The sequence below is a fragment of the Anomaloglossus baeobatrachus genome, chromosome 4, assembly GCF_048569485.1.
Source record: "Anomaloglossus baeobatrachus isolate aAnoBae1 chromosome 4, aAnoBae1.hap1, whole genome shotgun sequence".
NCBI lineage: Eukaryota > Metazoa > Chordata > Amphibia > Anura > Aromobatidae > Anomaloglossus > Anomaloglossus baeobatrachus.
The window spans coordinates 7833325-7849190 of record NC_134356.1 but is presented as its reverse complement, the minus strand read 5'-3'; the positions used below and the strand labels follow the sequence as shown (position 1 = coordinate 7849190).

The 15866-nt window shown below is 49.6% G+C and overlaps 1 protein-coding gene across 2 annotated transcripts; it reads right to left on the bottom strand.

Annotated features, from left to right (window-relative positions):
- Positions 1–338: 338 nt before the first annotated feature.
- On the bottom strand, positions 339–13736 carry LOC142300927 (zinc finger CCCH-type antiviral protein 1-like). Of its 2 annotated transcripts, none has more exons than XM_075341938.1 (14): positions 13414–13736; positions 11738–11873; positions 10119–10509; positions 9632–9928; positions 8773–9546; positions 8537–8599; positions 8330–8453; positions 8013–8181; positions 6419–6539; positions 6105–6201; positions 5919–6030; positions 5708–5838; positions 2310–2461; positions 339–1503 (listed from the first exon to the last, which is right to left on the bottom strand). In XM_075341938.1, the coding sequence occupies exons 1-14, from the start codon at positions 13686–13688 to the stop codon at positions 1214–1216; spliced, it is 3132 nt and encodes a 1043-aa protein (XP_075198053.1). In that variant the 5' UTR covers positions 13689–13736; the 3' UTR covers positions 339–1213. The 2 variants fall into 2 exon arrangements, with proteins under 2 accessions (XP_075198053.1, XP_075198054.1); XM_075341939.1 differs by having other exon boundaries at positions 1418–1503; positions 5761–5838.
- Positions 13737–15866: the final 2130 nt, after the last annotated feature.

Below are 15866 nucleotides of genomic sequence, written 5' to 3'. Positions count from 1 at the left end.
TTCTCATATTCATCAAGCTCAGCAGCAGCAGCAAGACCATCCATGAACTGAGCCGCAGCTTTATTCAATGCAGAACCACCGTCAAGTGCTGCAGAAAGTGCTGCAGAAAGGCTCCCAGCCCTACATGTATACAGGCGGAATGTCAGCAGTGATAGAGGAGGGGTGTGGTCTTGTCTGACACGTCATTATATCAGTGATGTCATCACTAGGGGGCGGGGCTGTATATAAGGGGTGTGGTCTCATGTCTGATCACGTCATTATATCAGTGATGTCATCACCAGGGGCGGGGCCTCATGTCTGATCACATTGAAGACACTACACAAGTAATATGGATGATTTATTTTGGGTGGCGTTCCCCTTTATTTCTCAGATCTGATCACACAGTGATACAATTACTCAGCAATGATCTCTTTACAGAAAGTTCTAGGTGTAAAAGGGATAAAATTGGCTACAGGGGTTCAGTAAAACTTAGGCGAGCCGATCCATTAGACAGGGTGAGGTCCTGCAATGTTGTCACTTCCAGTCATGGGGATACCATGGTTAAGGGGGTTCAGAGGTCGTATCCTCGGGTAACCCCTGCAGAATCCCTTTAAGATTTGCATTTTTATGGATTTGTACAGATAATCCTCTGATTTAGTGACATATACAGCGTTTTGCCCCCCGTCCTGTTTCCTGTCCGGTGACATTGACCTCCAGGGGATCGGGGGGCTGTAATCACACAAGACGTACCTGAGTCCAGATCTACGAGCGCAGGACTGGAAATCATCCAGAAAACCTTCCATCCAGTGGAAGCGCCAGTGCAGGGAAACCAGGGGCCGCCCGGTGCCCACCGGCCCCCACTACCACCCCATGTAGATAATGGGGCACATCCCAATAAATGATGTCACCGCGCCTGCGGGATGACCTCATTCATTCTCCCCCGGGGCTCAGGCCCCCGTCAGGTCGCCCTCCGCTGTGCCCCAGGGTTAGAGCATTGGTAGGAATCATCTCCTTACCAGGAACCAGTTCAGTAAACCTTTATTTTAAAGGTTGCATGATCAGAAATTGCTTTATGACTTGTCCTCTAGTCTCAGATCTTTATATTGGGGTCACTCCTCCTTGTATTGGGGTCACAGCTGTTTATATTGGGGTCACCCCTCCTTGTATTAGGGGTCACAGCTCTTCATATTGCGGTCACCCCTCCTTGTATTGGGGTTCGCTCTCCGTTAGGTCCTCAGCAGATGACACAAGACTTTTTTTTCTGCTCTTCGTACTCCAGCAGATATTCCGGGTAGATCTGATGCTTCTCAAACACCACAAAGATGGAAGGGCTGAAGGCGTTGTCCACACAGGAGTCATAGTACCGCATGCTGCTGCCGGGTCTCAGCGGCGGGCGCTTCATTTGGGGGTCTCCCGTTACGTAGTCTCCCACCAGTACGCGAGCTATGAACATGGCCCGTGTCCCACCAGACGTCGGTGGGGAGTAGTCATGGGAGTACGAGGCGTCTTGGGCAAAGTAGCTTCCTATGGAGAGAACGACGACAGGTTATAAGAAACTCCTGAGCAATGACGTCAGTAAAATATCACACATGACGGAAAGCAGAGGCTGTCAGGGCATGCTGGGAGTAGTAGTTGTAGTAGTACTCGTATAAGTCGATAACCACAGCTTCTACATTACTGATTCATATCACAACTGCAAACATAGCTCCAGCACCAGGCCTTGCTCCCTTTCCCTATGGCTCCTTCTGTCCATGCTGGGTTATTCTTCTACCTTGGAAACTATGTATGATGTCATCATCCAAGACCTTTTAAGGCCGGTGCAGGCAGCCATGTGTTGCCTGAGTATTCAGGATAGTACAGCATGTAGATACATTGTATCCTCCCTGTCTCTTCTGTCTTCCCACAACAAACTATGTCCTACTGCTTGATACCATCCTACATATACGTCTCTGCCTGTATGTGACTGCGCTCCCGCTGCATCTATTGCTTCCAGCTTTGCTAACCAGTCACACCCTGCCATCCTGGTCCTCACTGATCCATGTGATGTCCGGCAGTTCCAGCTCTGCTGTATCATCACCTCCGGTCCGTGCTGCTGACACTTATCTGGAGCTTAGATAGTCCACCTCACCAGGTAAGAACACGGCACAAAGAAACTAAACTGAAAAGCTTCCCGAGTACTGAGACATTACGATACTATGAATCCACAGAAGGGATCTATATATATACAGTATATATACATTCAGGAGGCATGTGACTGGCTACAAAGCCGCTCCGGGTCATCCGTACTCCCCAGGAGAAAACAAACATCCCTCCTAGGATCTGTGGCCTACCTTGTCCATACACGGTGCCATGGGTGCCACAGATGCGCCAGTCAAAATTCTGATTGCAGATGGTATCGATGTGCATGTGGTCCGTGCCATGGAACAACCGGATTTCCTTCACATCTCGTCCCAGATTGACTTTTTTCATCTGTTCCTTTTGCCTTCAAAGCAAAAACTAACACTAGAAAATTGGGACCCCAACCCAGTGAAGAAATGAGGCCAAGAGCATTGGCAAGAGGTCTATATGTAAGGTCCTGCCTCCAGGGGCATCCTCTGTCTGTAAGGTCCTGCCTCCTAGGACATCCTCTGTAAGGTCCTGCCTCCTGGGACATCCTCTGTAAGGTCCTGCCTCCAGGGACATCCTCTGTATGTAAGATCCTGCCTCCAGGGACATCCTCTGTCTGTAAGATCCTGCCTCCAGGGACATCCTCTGTCTGTAAGATCCTGCCTCCTGGGACATCCTCTGTCTGTAAGATCCTGCCTCCTGGGACATCCTCTGTCTGTAAGATCCTGCCTCCTTCATCCCCTATCTGTAAAGCGGGCTTTACATGCTACGATATTGCTAGCAATTGCTAGCGATATCGTACGCAAAAGCACCCGCCCCCGTCGTGCATGCAATTTCGTGTGATCACTGCCGCAGCGAACATTATCGCTACGGCAGCGTCACACGAGCTTACATGGTCGGCAGCGTCGCTGTGAGTGGCGAACAATCCCTCCCTCAAGGGGGAGGGACGTTCGGCATCACAGCGACGTCACCGCGACGTCACTAAGCGGACGGCCAATCAAAGCGGCGGAGCGGAGATGAGCGGGTCGTAACATCCCGCCCACCTCCTCCTTCCGCATTGCCGGCGGCGGCAGGTAAGGAGACGTTCCTCACTCCTGTGGTGTCACACATAGCGATGTGTGCTGCCGCAGGAACGACGAACAACATCGATAAACAACTATTACCGATTTTTGGTTTTGGGACGACCTCTCCATGGTGAACGATTTTCACCATTTTTGAGGTCGCTTAAGGTCGCTGGTCAGTGTCACACGCTGCGATATTGTTAATGACGCCGGATGTGCGTCACTAACAACGTGACCCCGACGATAAAACATTAACGATATCGTAGCGTGTAAAGCCCCCTTAAGTCCTGCCTTCTACAGGAGTATCCTCTCTCTGTAAGGTCCTGCCTCCTGGGACATCCTCTGTCTGTAAGGTCCTGCCTCCTGGGACATCCTCTGTCTGTAAGATCCTGCCTCCAGGGGCATCCTCTGTCTGTAAGATCCTGCCTCCTGGGACATCCTCTGTCTGTAAGATCCTGCCTCCAGGGACATCCTCTGTCTGTAAGGTCCTGCCTCCTGGGACATCCTCTGTCTGTAAGATCCTGCCTCCTGGGACATCCTCTGTCTGTAAGATCCTGCCTCCAGGGACATCCTCTGTCTGTAAGGTCCTGCCTCCTTCATCCCCTATCTGTAAGTCCTGCCTTCTACAGGAGCATCCTCGCTCTGTAAGGTCCTGCCTCCGGGGACATCCTCTTTCTTTAAGGTCCTGCCTCCTCCATCCCCTATCTGTAAGGTCCTGCCTTATTCAGGGGCATCCTCTATCTCTAAAGTGGGCTTTACACGCTGCGATATCGCTAGCGAGATCGTAAGCGATCGTACCCGCCCCCGTCGGCTGTGCGATACGGGCAAATCGCTGCCCGTGCCGCACAACCTTGCTTAACCCCGTCACATGCACTTATCTGCCCTGCGACGTCACTCTGGCCGGCAAACTGCCTCCTTTCTAAGGGGGTGGTTCGTGCGGCGTCACAGCGACGTCACACGGCAGCCGTCCAATAGAAGCGGAGGGGCGGAATGAACGAGACGTAACATCCCGCCCACCTCCTTCCTTCCGCAGGTAAGGAGATGTTCCTCGCTCCTGCGGTGTCACACATAGCGTTATGTGCTGCCGCAGGAACGACGAACAACATCGCTAATAAGCAGAAAACGATTTTTGGTTTCAGGACGACCTCTCCGCGGCAAATGATTTTGACCGCTTTTGCGATCGTTTAAGGTCGCTGGTCAGTGTCACACGCTGCGATATCGTTAATGACACCGGATGTGCGTCACAAACACCGTGACCCCGACGATAATTCATTAACGATATCGTAGCATGTAAAGCCCGCTTTAGGTCTTGTCTCTAGGGGCATCTTCTGTCTGTTCTGCCTCAAGGACCATCCTCTATCTGTAAGGTCCTGCCTCCAGAGGCATCCTCTATCTGTAAGGTCCTGCCTCCTCCAGGGACATCCTCTCTTTGTAATGTCCTGCCTCCAGTGACATCCTCTCTCTGTAATGTCCTGCCTCCAGTGACATCCTCTCTCTGTAATGTCCTGCTTCCAGTGACATCCTCTATCTGTAAGGTCCTGCCTCCTCCAGGGACATCCTCTCTTTGTAATGTCCTGCCTCCAGTGACATCCTCTCTCTGTAATGTCCTGCTTCCAGTGACATCCTCTCTCTGTAATGTCCTGCCTCCAGTGACATCCTCTCTCTGTAATGTCCTGCCTCCAGTGACATCCTCTCTCTGTAATGTCCTGCCTCCAGAGGCATCCTCTATCTGTAAGGTCCTGCCTCCTCCAGGGACATCCTCTCTCTGTAATGTCCTGCTTCCAGTGACATCCTCTATCTGTAAGGTCCTGCCTCTAGGGGCATCCTCTATCTGTACGGTTCTACCCCCAGGGACATCCACTGTCTGTAAGGTGCTGCCTCTATGGACATTCTCTATATGTTAAGTCCTGCTTCCAGGGGCATCCTTTATCTGTAAGGTCCTTCCTCCTCCAGGGGCATCTTCTATCTGTGAGGTCCTTCCTCCTCCAGGAAAATCCTCTATCTGTAATGTCCTGCCTCCAGGGACATCCTCTGTCTGTATTGTCCTGCGCCCAGGGACATCCTCTGTCTGTAAGGTCCTGCCTCCTGGGACATCCTCTGTCTGTAAGGTCCTGCCTCCAGGGACATCCTCTGTCTGGAAGGTCCTGCCCCCAGGAACATCCTCTGTCTGTAAGGTCCTGCCTCCTGGGACATCCTCTGTCTGTAAGGTCCTGCCTCCAGGGACATCCTCTGTCTGTAAGGTCCTGCCTCCAGGGACATCCTCTGTCTGGAAGGTCCTGCCTCCTGGGACATCCTCTGTCTGGAAGGTCCTGCCCCCAGAGACATCCTCTGTCTGTAAGGTCCTGCCTCCTGGGACATCCTCTGTCTGTAAGGTCCTGCCCCCAGAGACATCCTCTGTCTGTAAGGTCCTGCCTCCTGGGACATCCTCTGTCTGTAAGGTCCTGCCTCCAGGGACATCCTCTGTCTGTAAGGTGGTTCAGCACCACCTCTTATGATCTACATGTTTCTTCTTGAGGTACATATTAACCCCCTCCAGATTTGAGGGTGGGAAGTGGACGTACCACTGGAACACCTGCCACAGAGATGGGTTCTGGAGACGCCACATCCTCTTTACCTCGTGCCCACTGACCGTCTTGGAGAAGCTGCTGACAATTTCCGAGAACTCGCTGGATGTTTCCAAGACAGGAACTCTCTACAGAGGATAGAAGAAGAGCAGTGACCCCTCCTGTCCCACGTCCTCCGGTCACACCTAACAGGGGCTCTGCACATTACCTTACAGCCAATATCCGGCATGGACTCAGGGTCCCAGGTCTTGGGGTACAGGTCTGTATTCAGGGTGGACGTTCCTAATTTTAGAGGGGATTTTGCTGCTGCCGATCTTGTGCTGAAATAATTAAAAAAAAGCCTTTAAGACCCGTGGATAGCATTGTATAGGATGTCCACCTGGGATGACTTTACCTTCCTCTCAATACTTTCACATCGTCAAAGCTCAGAAATTTCGGTCTCCTTCGCACGTCTTTCTCCGTCTTGTATCTAATGTTCTTCTGCTTCATTTCTGAAAAAATTAGAAAGTTGTTATAAGGGAACCAGACATCTTAAAGTGGGATTTCTTTCCACGGTCTCTCTGTCATCCTCACGTATCAGTGTAGGAGTTGTCGAGGCTTGGAGCAAACCTCCAGCAGATACGGCTGGACCCACAGTAAGTGACCGTAAACCCAAGAAACCCATCCCGAGCCACACATCCGTACCGCTGCTGTTTGTCGCGCCCGTACCTCGGAAGTTGATCTCATAGATCTGATTGCCGGCGGTGAAAGGAACAACAGCGACTGGATCGGGGAGATACACGTTCTCCAGGTCTGATGACAATAGGTTGGAGCTCACTTGTTTCACATTCTAAAGAGATGAAAAAAATGTGAAAAATATAATTCCATGAAGTTCTTCTCTCTACCACTGACCCTGCCCCCATCGATCACATGTTATTTGTATTTAAGTCTTCTATTGTGGATCAGGAGACCTCTTGGGCCTGCTCAAGTTCTGCCCCTGTGTCGCCCTGGGCAAGCCAGGGGACACAGGTCACACACCACCACACCCCACATCCCAGGTAGGCACACCTAAGCTGAACCAAAAATCCTTGTTGCCTTCCTCCAGGAGTCTGATGGTGCACACCAGGGGGTGGGCCAGGTGGTTGGCTCCGCCCACGAAGGAGCTCACAGCTCTGGAGGCAGGAAGTGTCAGGCAGATGAGCCCAGGGTGAGCCTGTGTCAACAGCAGATTAGCCCAGGCAGGGCTTGAGTAAACAAGCAGACTAGCCCAGGGAGGGCAAGTGTAAACAACTAAGTGAAAGAAAGAAAAGTGGAAAAGGAGGAAAGCAAGAAGTGGTGACAGAGCAGAGAGTGTGCAAGCCTGAGAGCCCAGCTTTGTGTAGGGCCAGAACAGCAAGGTCAGCGACGGCGGTGACTGTCTGGAGGGGGACCGTTTGGAAGTTCCTGGAAGGACCCCGTTGGCTGTGTGCCCGGTGGTCTGGAGCAGTGTTCCGAAAGACAGTCAGCACCAGGGCAGGGGCCTCTCGGACCCCGGCAAGGCTAGGAGTCGCCAAATTTGCCGAATCCGTCAGTGAAGGGGACGTAGATTCCCCCAACAACCAAGTCCCGATAGAAGGCAACAGCCCAACCCGTACAACAGAGGCACCGCCACCGCCAGGGCACCAGTCTCTGAGGGCCAGCGCCTGCGGGCAAAGTGTAGTGCTCCTCCGGCCCAGCTTGAAGCCGGGGAGCGGGTTACCGGTGGGGACCCATCGCAACCAACCGTACATACAGGTGCAAGGAAGAGGGACATCACCGTCACCTACCGGGAAAGCAAAGCAGCCGTCTGTGGGACCGTCCTACCAGCCGTTTGGTTTACCGTACAAACTGTGTCCACGTCTCAGGCTGAGTGAGTACCACAGTGCCGCAAGGCACAGCGCTGTCCCCGCGTCCCTGCGCCCACCAAGCCCTGCACCTCCCAAGCCATCACCGGGCCCCGGGATCACCAACCCCTACCCACGGAGGGGCAACACAACACCTGGCTGCTCCCCATCAATATCCCCGGGATCCCCGCATTGAGCAGCGGTGGTGCTACACATCACCACAACCGTGGGTGGCGTCACGGACATTATCCCAACACCCCCAACAACCCCCCTTTCACTCACGGGCGAGGAGTGCCGCTCGAGGAAGCCCCCGGGATCCGGCCTACGGCTCGAGCCACCACTGAGCAGCCGTACCCGAGCAGAAGGGGTGAGCGCGGTGTGCTGACACCCTCCTCCCCGCCCGCGACACCCCTCCTACAGCCCCACCCCTGAGGAGCATCTCTTATTATGTTCCCACTTACAGATTGTCCATATTGTGTCCAGGTGCCATATTCATCCCTCCAGTACCACAGCCACTCAGTGGTCAGAACATATTCAGTCGGCTTCATGACTGATGACACGGTGGAGAGACGACGAACACGGTTCCCCCCAGATCTCATGGTCAGAAAGTCAATCAGAGGAACCCTGAGGCTGAAAAGTGGGAAGAAGTTCCCTGGTGATTGTGCATCAAGAAAGGGGACCCACAACGAGACAGAGTCCGACCTTAGTGGCCTTCATGTCTGATGTGGGAATCCTGTAGATACATATTCTCTGATGGCCAGTTCTTGAGGACTCGTACCTGTCAACCTTTGGGTCGCAGTAAGATTTCTCAATATCCTCCATTTTGGGAACATCTTCCCAATCAGTTCCTTTGTAAATCTGCCAGCGGTATGGCAGATAGTAATGCATGTCTGGACAACGACCTAGGAATAAAGGAGAACCCCGCATTACCTGCACACCAAAATATCTAGATATAAATCTTATCCCTTCCCTGGGGATCATTTACCTCCTAAGTTGCAGAATTTCCAAAGATGAGAGAGACAGATCTCCGGGACTTTGTCGGGCTCCACTGAACAAGACGAAAAAACATCATAAACTGATGCACGTGACAATGTCATCAGTATTTCATGACTCATGTCACTGATGTCATAACCAATGAAATATTTCAAGATGGTTCAATGAAAACCCATATGGGTAAAGTTATGCTCCCGAGACGCCACCCTGCCCACTCGATGTACTTACCACTCTTTGGTGACGTCTGAGGAGCAGAATATGTAGGTTTAGACATCGCTAAATCTTCTTGAACACCTGCCTTCGATATCGGCTTGTGATCTTCCTCAGGCTTGTACCGGACACTGGCCTGGATCGGTTTTACATGAAGAACAGGAGGACCTTCTGTAGGAGAGTTTATCAGTCTGGGATTAGAAGGAGATGAGGCAATGAAAGGACTTACTACTGGGGTAGTCAATGGTTTCATGGTAGATTCTGGTTGAGGGATGGATGGAGTTGTAATGGAATTGGTCACTGGTTTCTCCAGAGGAACAGAAGGACGTATCATAGGAGTATTAGCCAATCTTTCATTAGATTGTGTCGGAACAGTAGAAGGACTTTCTGAATTGGTGGAAAAAACTAAATGACCTTTTGCAGAAGTAACTGAGCCACCATAATATGGTGATGGAGCAACGTAAGGGTATGGTTTTTTGGTATCATCTGGTTGAGAGATATACGGATTTGTAATCGGAGTGCTCACTGGTTTCTCCAGAGGAACAGATGGACCTTTCATAGGAGAATCAACTCTTCTGCTTGGCCTTGGTAGCAATGGTGTAACACTGGGTGGTTTCACCACTGAGGGGGACACTGGCTTATTGAACTCCACAACTAATGGACCTTTTGTAGGAAGATTAACCGGTTTTGGTGGAGTATTAACTTGATGTGTGATGGTGACTGGTAACATAACCGGCTTTAGCTGAGGAACAATTGAGACAAAAGTTGGAGCCAAGAGACCGGCTGGGAATCCTGTGGATGACATATGAAGACATTATGAAGTTCTACAGATTTCTCTCAGCAGTAAACACTTGTGGGAAACCCACAGGGGACGTACCTGGCTGAGAAGACGACACGTAAGGTGAAGGCGGTGGTATAGTGGGTCCAGTTGGTGGTGGGTGGTGTAGGTTTAATGACATCAATGGCTGCACAATGGTGGAGGTTCTGGTCGGTGGGGGCAGTAATGAAGCCCCACTTTCATCTGACCGGGCAGGTGGAGAACTAAACCAATCTTTCAATATCTGATCAGTTTTGTGGGGTTCATCCTCATCATCATCATCTCCAGAGCAGCTATGATGCCGCCCTCCATGCTCCGACATCGCCCGACTGCTCGATCTTCCCCCAAAATTGGAACCTAAAGTGAATTGCAACGTTATAAACTCATGATTGATCCCTAACAAAACCAAATGTGTTCCAACATGGAGGAGCGAGGATTCAGGAACCACATTAATGACGGGGATCCAAAGGGATCAGATATATATAACATACCGCCAATTATAACACCAGTATAAACAACGCGTCTACACAAAATAAGAAGACGGCACCTCCTGCACCTCGTCCTCTCCCGCCTTGTCGTCCCCGGCTCTTGCTCCGTGTTTCGTTCTGAGAGTCGCCTTTGTTTTTATTCCGCTGTCTTCCTCTTCCTCTGCCCCTCCGTGCTGCCGCGTTTCCCTTCTCCTCACTCGCTTTTCCCGCTTCACTCAGTGACTGGAGACGTTCATTGTACTTCACCACGCAAAGCATCTGAAAGTTCTGTACCAAAGCCTCAGAAATCTGACAGCGGCTGAGGAGCAGAGCGGAACCGAACTCCAGGAGGTGGTGGGAGCGTTTACACTGCCGCCGATTACACTCTCCACGTGTGAAGAAACCGCAGACGTGAAGTCGTGAGCAATCCGTACCGAGATCACAAGAGTCATGGAGATACTTCACACAAATCTGCCGGAGAGAGGACGAAAACTTACATTGCTATATGTAGAAGGCAGCATTATAGCAGTTATATTCTTGTATATAGGGTGCGGTATTATAGCAGTTATATTCTTGTACATAGGGGGCAGTATTATAGCAGTTATATTCTTGTACATAGGGGGCAGTATTATAGTAGTTATATTCTTGTATATAGGAGCAGTATTATAGTAGTTATATTCTTGTATATAGGGGGCAGTATTATAGTAGTTATATTCTTGTATATAGGGGCAGTATTATAGCAGTTATATTCTTGTACATAGGGACAGTATTATAGTAGTTATATTCTTGTATATAGGAGCAGTATTATAGTAGTTATATTCTTGTATATAGGGGCAGTATTATAGTAGTTATATTCTTGTATATAAGGGGCAGTATTATAGCAGTTATATTCTTGTACATAGGGGCAGTATTATAGTAGTCATATTCTTGTATATAGGAGCAGTATTATAGTAGTTATATTCTTGAACAAAGGGGCAGTATTATAGTTGTTATATTCTTGTACATAGGGGGCAGTATTATAGTAGTTATATTCTTGTACATAGGGGGCAGTATTATAGTAGTTATATTCTTGTACATAGGGGGCAGTATTATAGTAGTTATATTCTTGTACATAGGGGCAGTATTATAGTAGTTATATTCTTGTACATAGGGGGCAGTATTATAGTAGTTATATTCCTGTACATATGGGGTAGTATTATAGGAGTTATATTCTTGTACATAGGGGGCAGTATTATAGTAGTTATATTCTTGTACATAGGGGCAGTATTATAGTAGTTATATTCTTGTACATAGGGGGCAGTATTATAGTAGTTATATTCCTGTACATAGGGGGCAGTATTATAGTAGTTATATTCTTGTATATAGGAGCAGTATTATAGTAGTTATATTCCTGTACATAGGGGCAGTATTATAGTAGTTATATTCTTGTACATAGGGGGCAGTATTATAGTAGTTATATTCTTGTACATAGGGGCAGTATTATAGTAGTTATATTCTTGTACATAGGGGGCAGTATTATAGTAGTTATATTCCTGTACATAGGGGGCAGTATTATAGTAGTTATATTCTTGTACATAGGGGCAGTAGAATCTGAGCAGTGCGCGTTGTTCTTTGAGGTGACGCATTGTCCGGGGCAGATGTGCAGCGATTCTGCAGCATATTTTGCAGAGTTGTGTGTTCTCTGCTGTGTGGCACTCACCTCCGGCAGCATCTGATTGTCGTTTTGGAACAGGAGGACCTTTAGCTCGTCTTCGTTCAGTCCGCTGACCTCTTGGGCCTTTAGGATGGACTGGTTGTGACTTGATAAAATATCATGTGAGAATTTACACTGTCGACTGGAACAGAACAAAAATATGAACCATAACGAGAGGTTGTATCAGACTCTGTCATACATGAGATCGCGAGACACTCATTTTTAAAAATGTTCCCGAATTAACAATGTATTTAAGACAAAAAAATAGTAATTTGCTTAGTGAAATAAAATAAATGCTCTATACCCACCCCCCTGTACATTACTCCCCGGTCACCCACCTCCCCCTGTACATTACTCCCCGGTCACCCACCTCCCCCCCTGTACATTACTCCCCGGTCACCCACCTCCCCCCCTGTACATTACTCCCCGGTCACCCACCTCCCCCCCTGTACATTACTCCCCGGTCACCCACCTCCTGCCCTGTACATTACTCCCTGGTCACCCTCCTCCCCCCCTTTACATTACTCCCCGGTCACCCTCCTCCCCCCTGTACATTACTCCCCGGTCACCCACCTCCCCCCCTGTACATTACTCCCCGGTCACCCACCTCCCCCCCTGTACATTACTCCCCGGTCACCCACCTCCCCCTGTACATTACTCCCCGGTCACCCACCTCCCCCCCTGTACATTACTCCCCGGTTACCCACCTCCCCCCCTGTACATTACTCCCCGGTCACCCACCTCCCCCTGTACATTACTCCCCGGTCACCCACCCCCCCCCCCTGTACATTACTCCCCGGTCACCCACCTCCCCTCCTGTACATTACTCCCCGGTCACCCACCTCCCCTCCTGTATATTACTCCCCGGTCACCACCTCCCCCTGTACATTACTCCCCGGTCACCCACCTCCCCTCCTGTACATTACTCCCCGGTCACCCACCTCCCCTCCTGTACATTACTCCCCGGTCACCCACCTCCCCTCCTGTACATTACTCCCCGGTCACCCACCTCCCCCTGTACATTACTCCCCGGTCACCCACCTCCCCCCCTGTACATTACTCCCCGGTCACCCACCTCCCCCCCTGTACATTACTCCCCGGTCACCCACGTCCCCCCTGTACATTACTCCCCGGTCACCCACCTCCCCCCTGTACATTACTCCCCGGTCACCCACCTCCCCCCCTGTACATTACTCCCCGGTCACCCACCTCCCCCCTGTACATTACTCCCCGGTCACCCACGTCCCCCCTGTACATTACTCCCCGGTCACCCACCTCCCCCCTGTACATTACTCCCCGGTCACCCACCTCCCCCCCTGTACATTACTCCCCGGTCACCCACCTCCCCCCCTGTACATTACTCCCCGGTCACCCACCTCCCCCCCTGTACATTACTCCCCAGTCACCCACCTCCCCTCCTGTACATTACTCCCCGGTCACCCACCTCCCCCACTGTACATTATTCCCCGGTCACCCACCTCCCCTCCTGTACATTACTCCCCGGTCACCCACCTCCCCTCCTGTACATTACTCCCCGGTCACCCACCTCCCCCCCTGTACATTACTCCCCGGTCACCCACCTCCCCCCCTGTACATTACTCCCCGGTCACCCACCTCCCCCCCTGTACATTACTCCCCGGTCACCCACCTCCCCTCCTGTACATTACTCCCCGGTCACTCACCTCCTGCATTTGTCCTGCAGGTAGTATCGGCACAGGTGCAGCCTGTCGCAATCCTCCTCTGTTTCATCCTTCAGATATTTGGGGCAGATTCTTACGAGGCTCCGGGCCAGAACAAGATCCCCAACCACCGAGAACTTCTGGGGTTCATCCTTCAATATTTGCGAAATCTGCTCAGAGGAAAGTTGCAATAATCCCGACAATGAATCCATGGGAATGCGACCCCCGTGTGAGCAAAGCAGCTTGGTGAGGAAGGCGGTGACCGTGGGGTCCGACATCACAAATGCACCCTTATGTCTGATCCCAATAGAGAGTCAACTGCTGCAGCCTCCGTACCTGGAAACACTGCGCTGCCGGATACTCCGGAGAGGATAGATCCTCAAGAGGGAGGGTCCTCCACAGCAAGGAAGAAACGAAACTGGAACACAAGACTCCACCGGAGAGGCCAACTGTCTCCATAGGAGCAAGCGGGACAGGAGGAGCGGCACCCTGCAGTGTATATATACAGAATAATACAGATACTGAGGATTACACCCAGTATACAGGACAGGAGAAGTGGTACTGTGCAGTGTATATATACAGAATAATACAGATACTGAGGATTACACCCAGTATACAGGACAGGAGAAGTGGTACTGTGCAGTGTATATATACAGAATAATACAGGTACTGAGGATTACACCCAGTATACAGGACAGGAGAAGTGGTACTGTGCAGTGTATATATACAGAATAATACAGGTACTGAGGATTACACCCAGTATACAGGACAGGAGAAGTGGTACTGTGCAGTGTATATATACAGAATAATACAGATACTGAGGATTACACCCAGTATACAGGACAGGAGAAGTGGTACTGTGCAGTGTATATATACAGAATAATACAGATACTGAGGATTACACCCAGTATACAGGACAGGAGAAGTGGTACTGTGCAGTGTATATATACAGAATAATACAGATACTGAGGATTACACCCAGTATACAGGACAGGAGAAGTGGTACTGTGCAGTGTATATATACAGAATAATACAGGTACTGAGGATTACACCCAGTATACAGGACAGGAGAAGTGGTACTGTGCAGTGTATATATACAGAATAATACAGGTACTGAGGATTACACCCAGTATACAGGACAGGAGAAGTGGCACTGTGCAGTGTATATATACAGAGTAATACAGATACTGAGGATTACACCCAGTATACAGGACAGGAGAAGTGGTACTGTGCAGTGTATATATACAGAATAATACAGGTACTGAGGATTACACCCAGTATACAGGACAGGAGGAGTAGTACTGTGCAGTGTATATATACAGAATAATACAGGTACTGAGGATTACACCCAGTATACAGGACAGGAGAAGTGGCACTGTGCAGTGTATATATACAAAGTAATACAGATACTGAGGATTACACCCAGTATACAGGACAGGAGAAGTGGTGCTGTGCAGGGTATATATACAGAATAATACAGATACTGAGGATTACACCCAGTATACAGGACAGGAGAAATGGTACTGTGCAGTGTATATATACAGAATAATACAGATACTGAGGATTACACCCAGTATACAGGACAGGAGAAGTGGTACTGTGCAGTGTATATATACAGAATAATACAGGTACTGAGGATTACACCAAGTATACAGGACAGGAGAAGTGGTACTGTGCAGTGTATATATACAGAATAATACAGATACTGAGGATTACACCCAGTATACAGGACAGGAGAAGTGGTACTGTGCAGTGTATATATACAGAATAATACAGATACTGAGGATTACACCCAGTATACAGGACAGGAGAAGTGGTACTGTGCAGTGTATATATACAGAATAATACAGGTACTGAGGATTACACCAAGTATACAGGACAGGAGAAGTGGTACTGTGCAGTGTATATATACAGAATAATACAGGTACTGAGGATTACACCCAGTATACAGGACAGGAGAAGTGGTACTGTGCAGTGTATATATACAGACTAATACAGATACTGAGGATTACACCCAGTATACAGGACAGAAGAAGTGGTACTGTGCAGTGTATATATACAGAATAATACAGATACTGAGGATTACACCAAGTATACAGGACAGGAGAAGTGGTACTGTGCAGTGTATATATACAGAATAATACAGGTACTGAGGATTACACCCAGTATACAGGACAGGAGAAGTGGTACTGTGCAGTGTATATATACAGAATAATACAGATACTGAGGATTACACCAAGTATACAGGACAGGAGAAGTGGTACTGTGCAGTGTATATATACAGAATAATACAGGTACTGAGGATTACACCCAGTATACAGGACAGGAGAAGTGGTACTGTGCAGTGTATATATACAGAATAATACAGATACTGAGGATTACACCAAGTATACAGGACAGGAGAAGTGGTACTGTGCAGTGTATATATACAGAATAATACAGATACTGAGGATTAC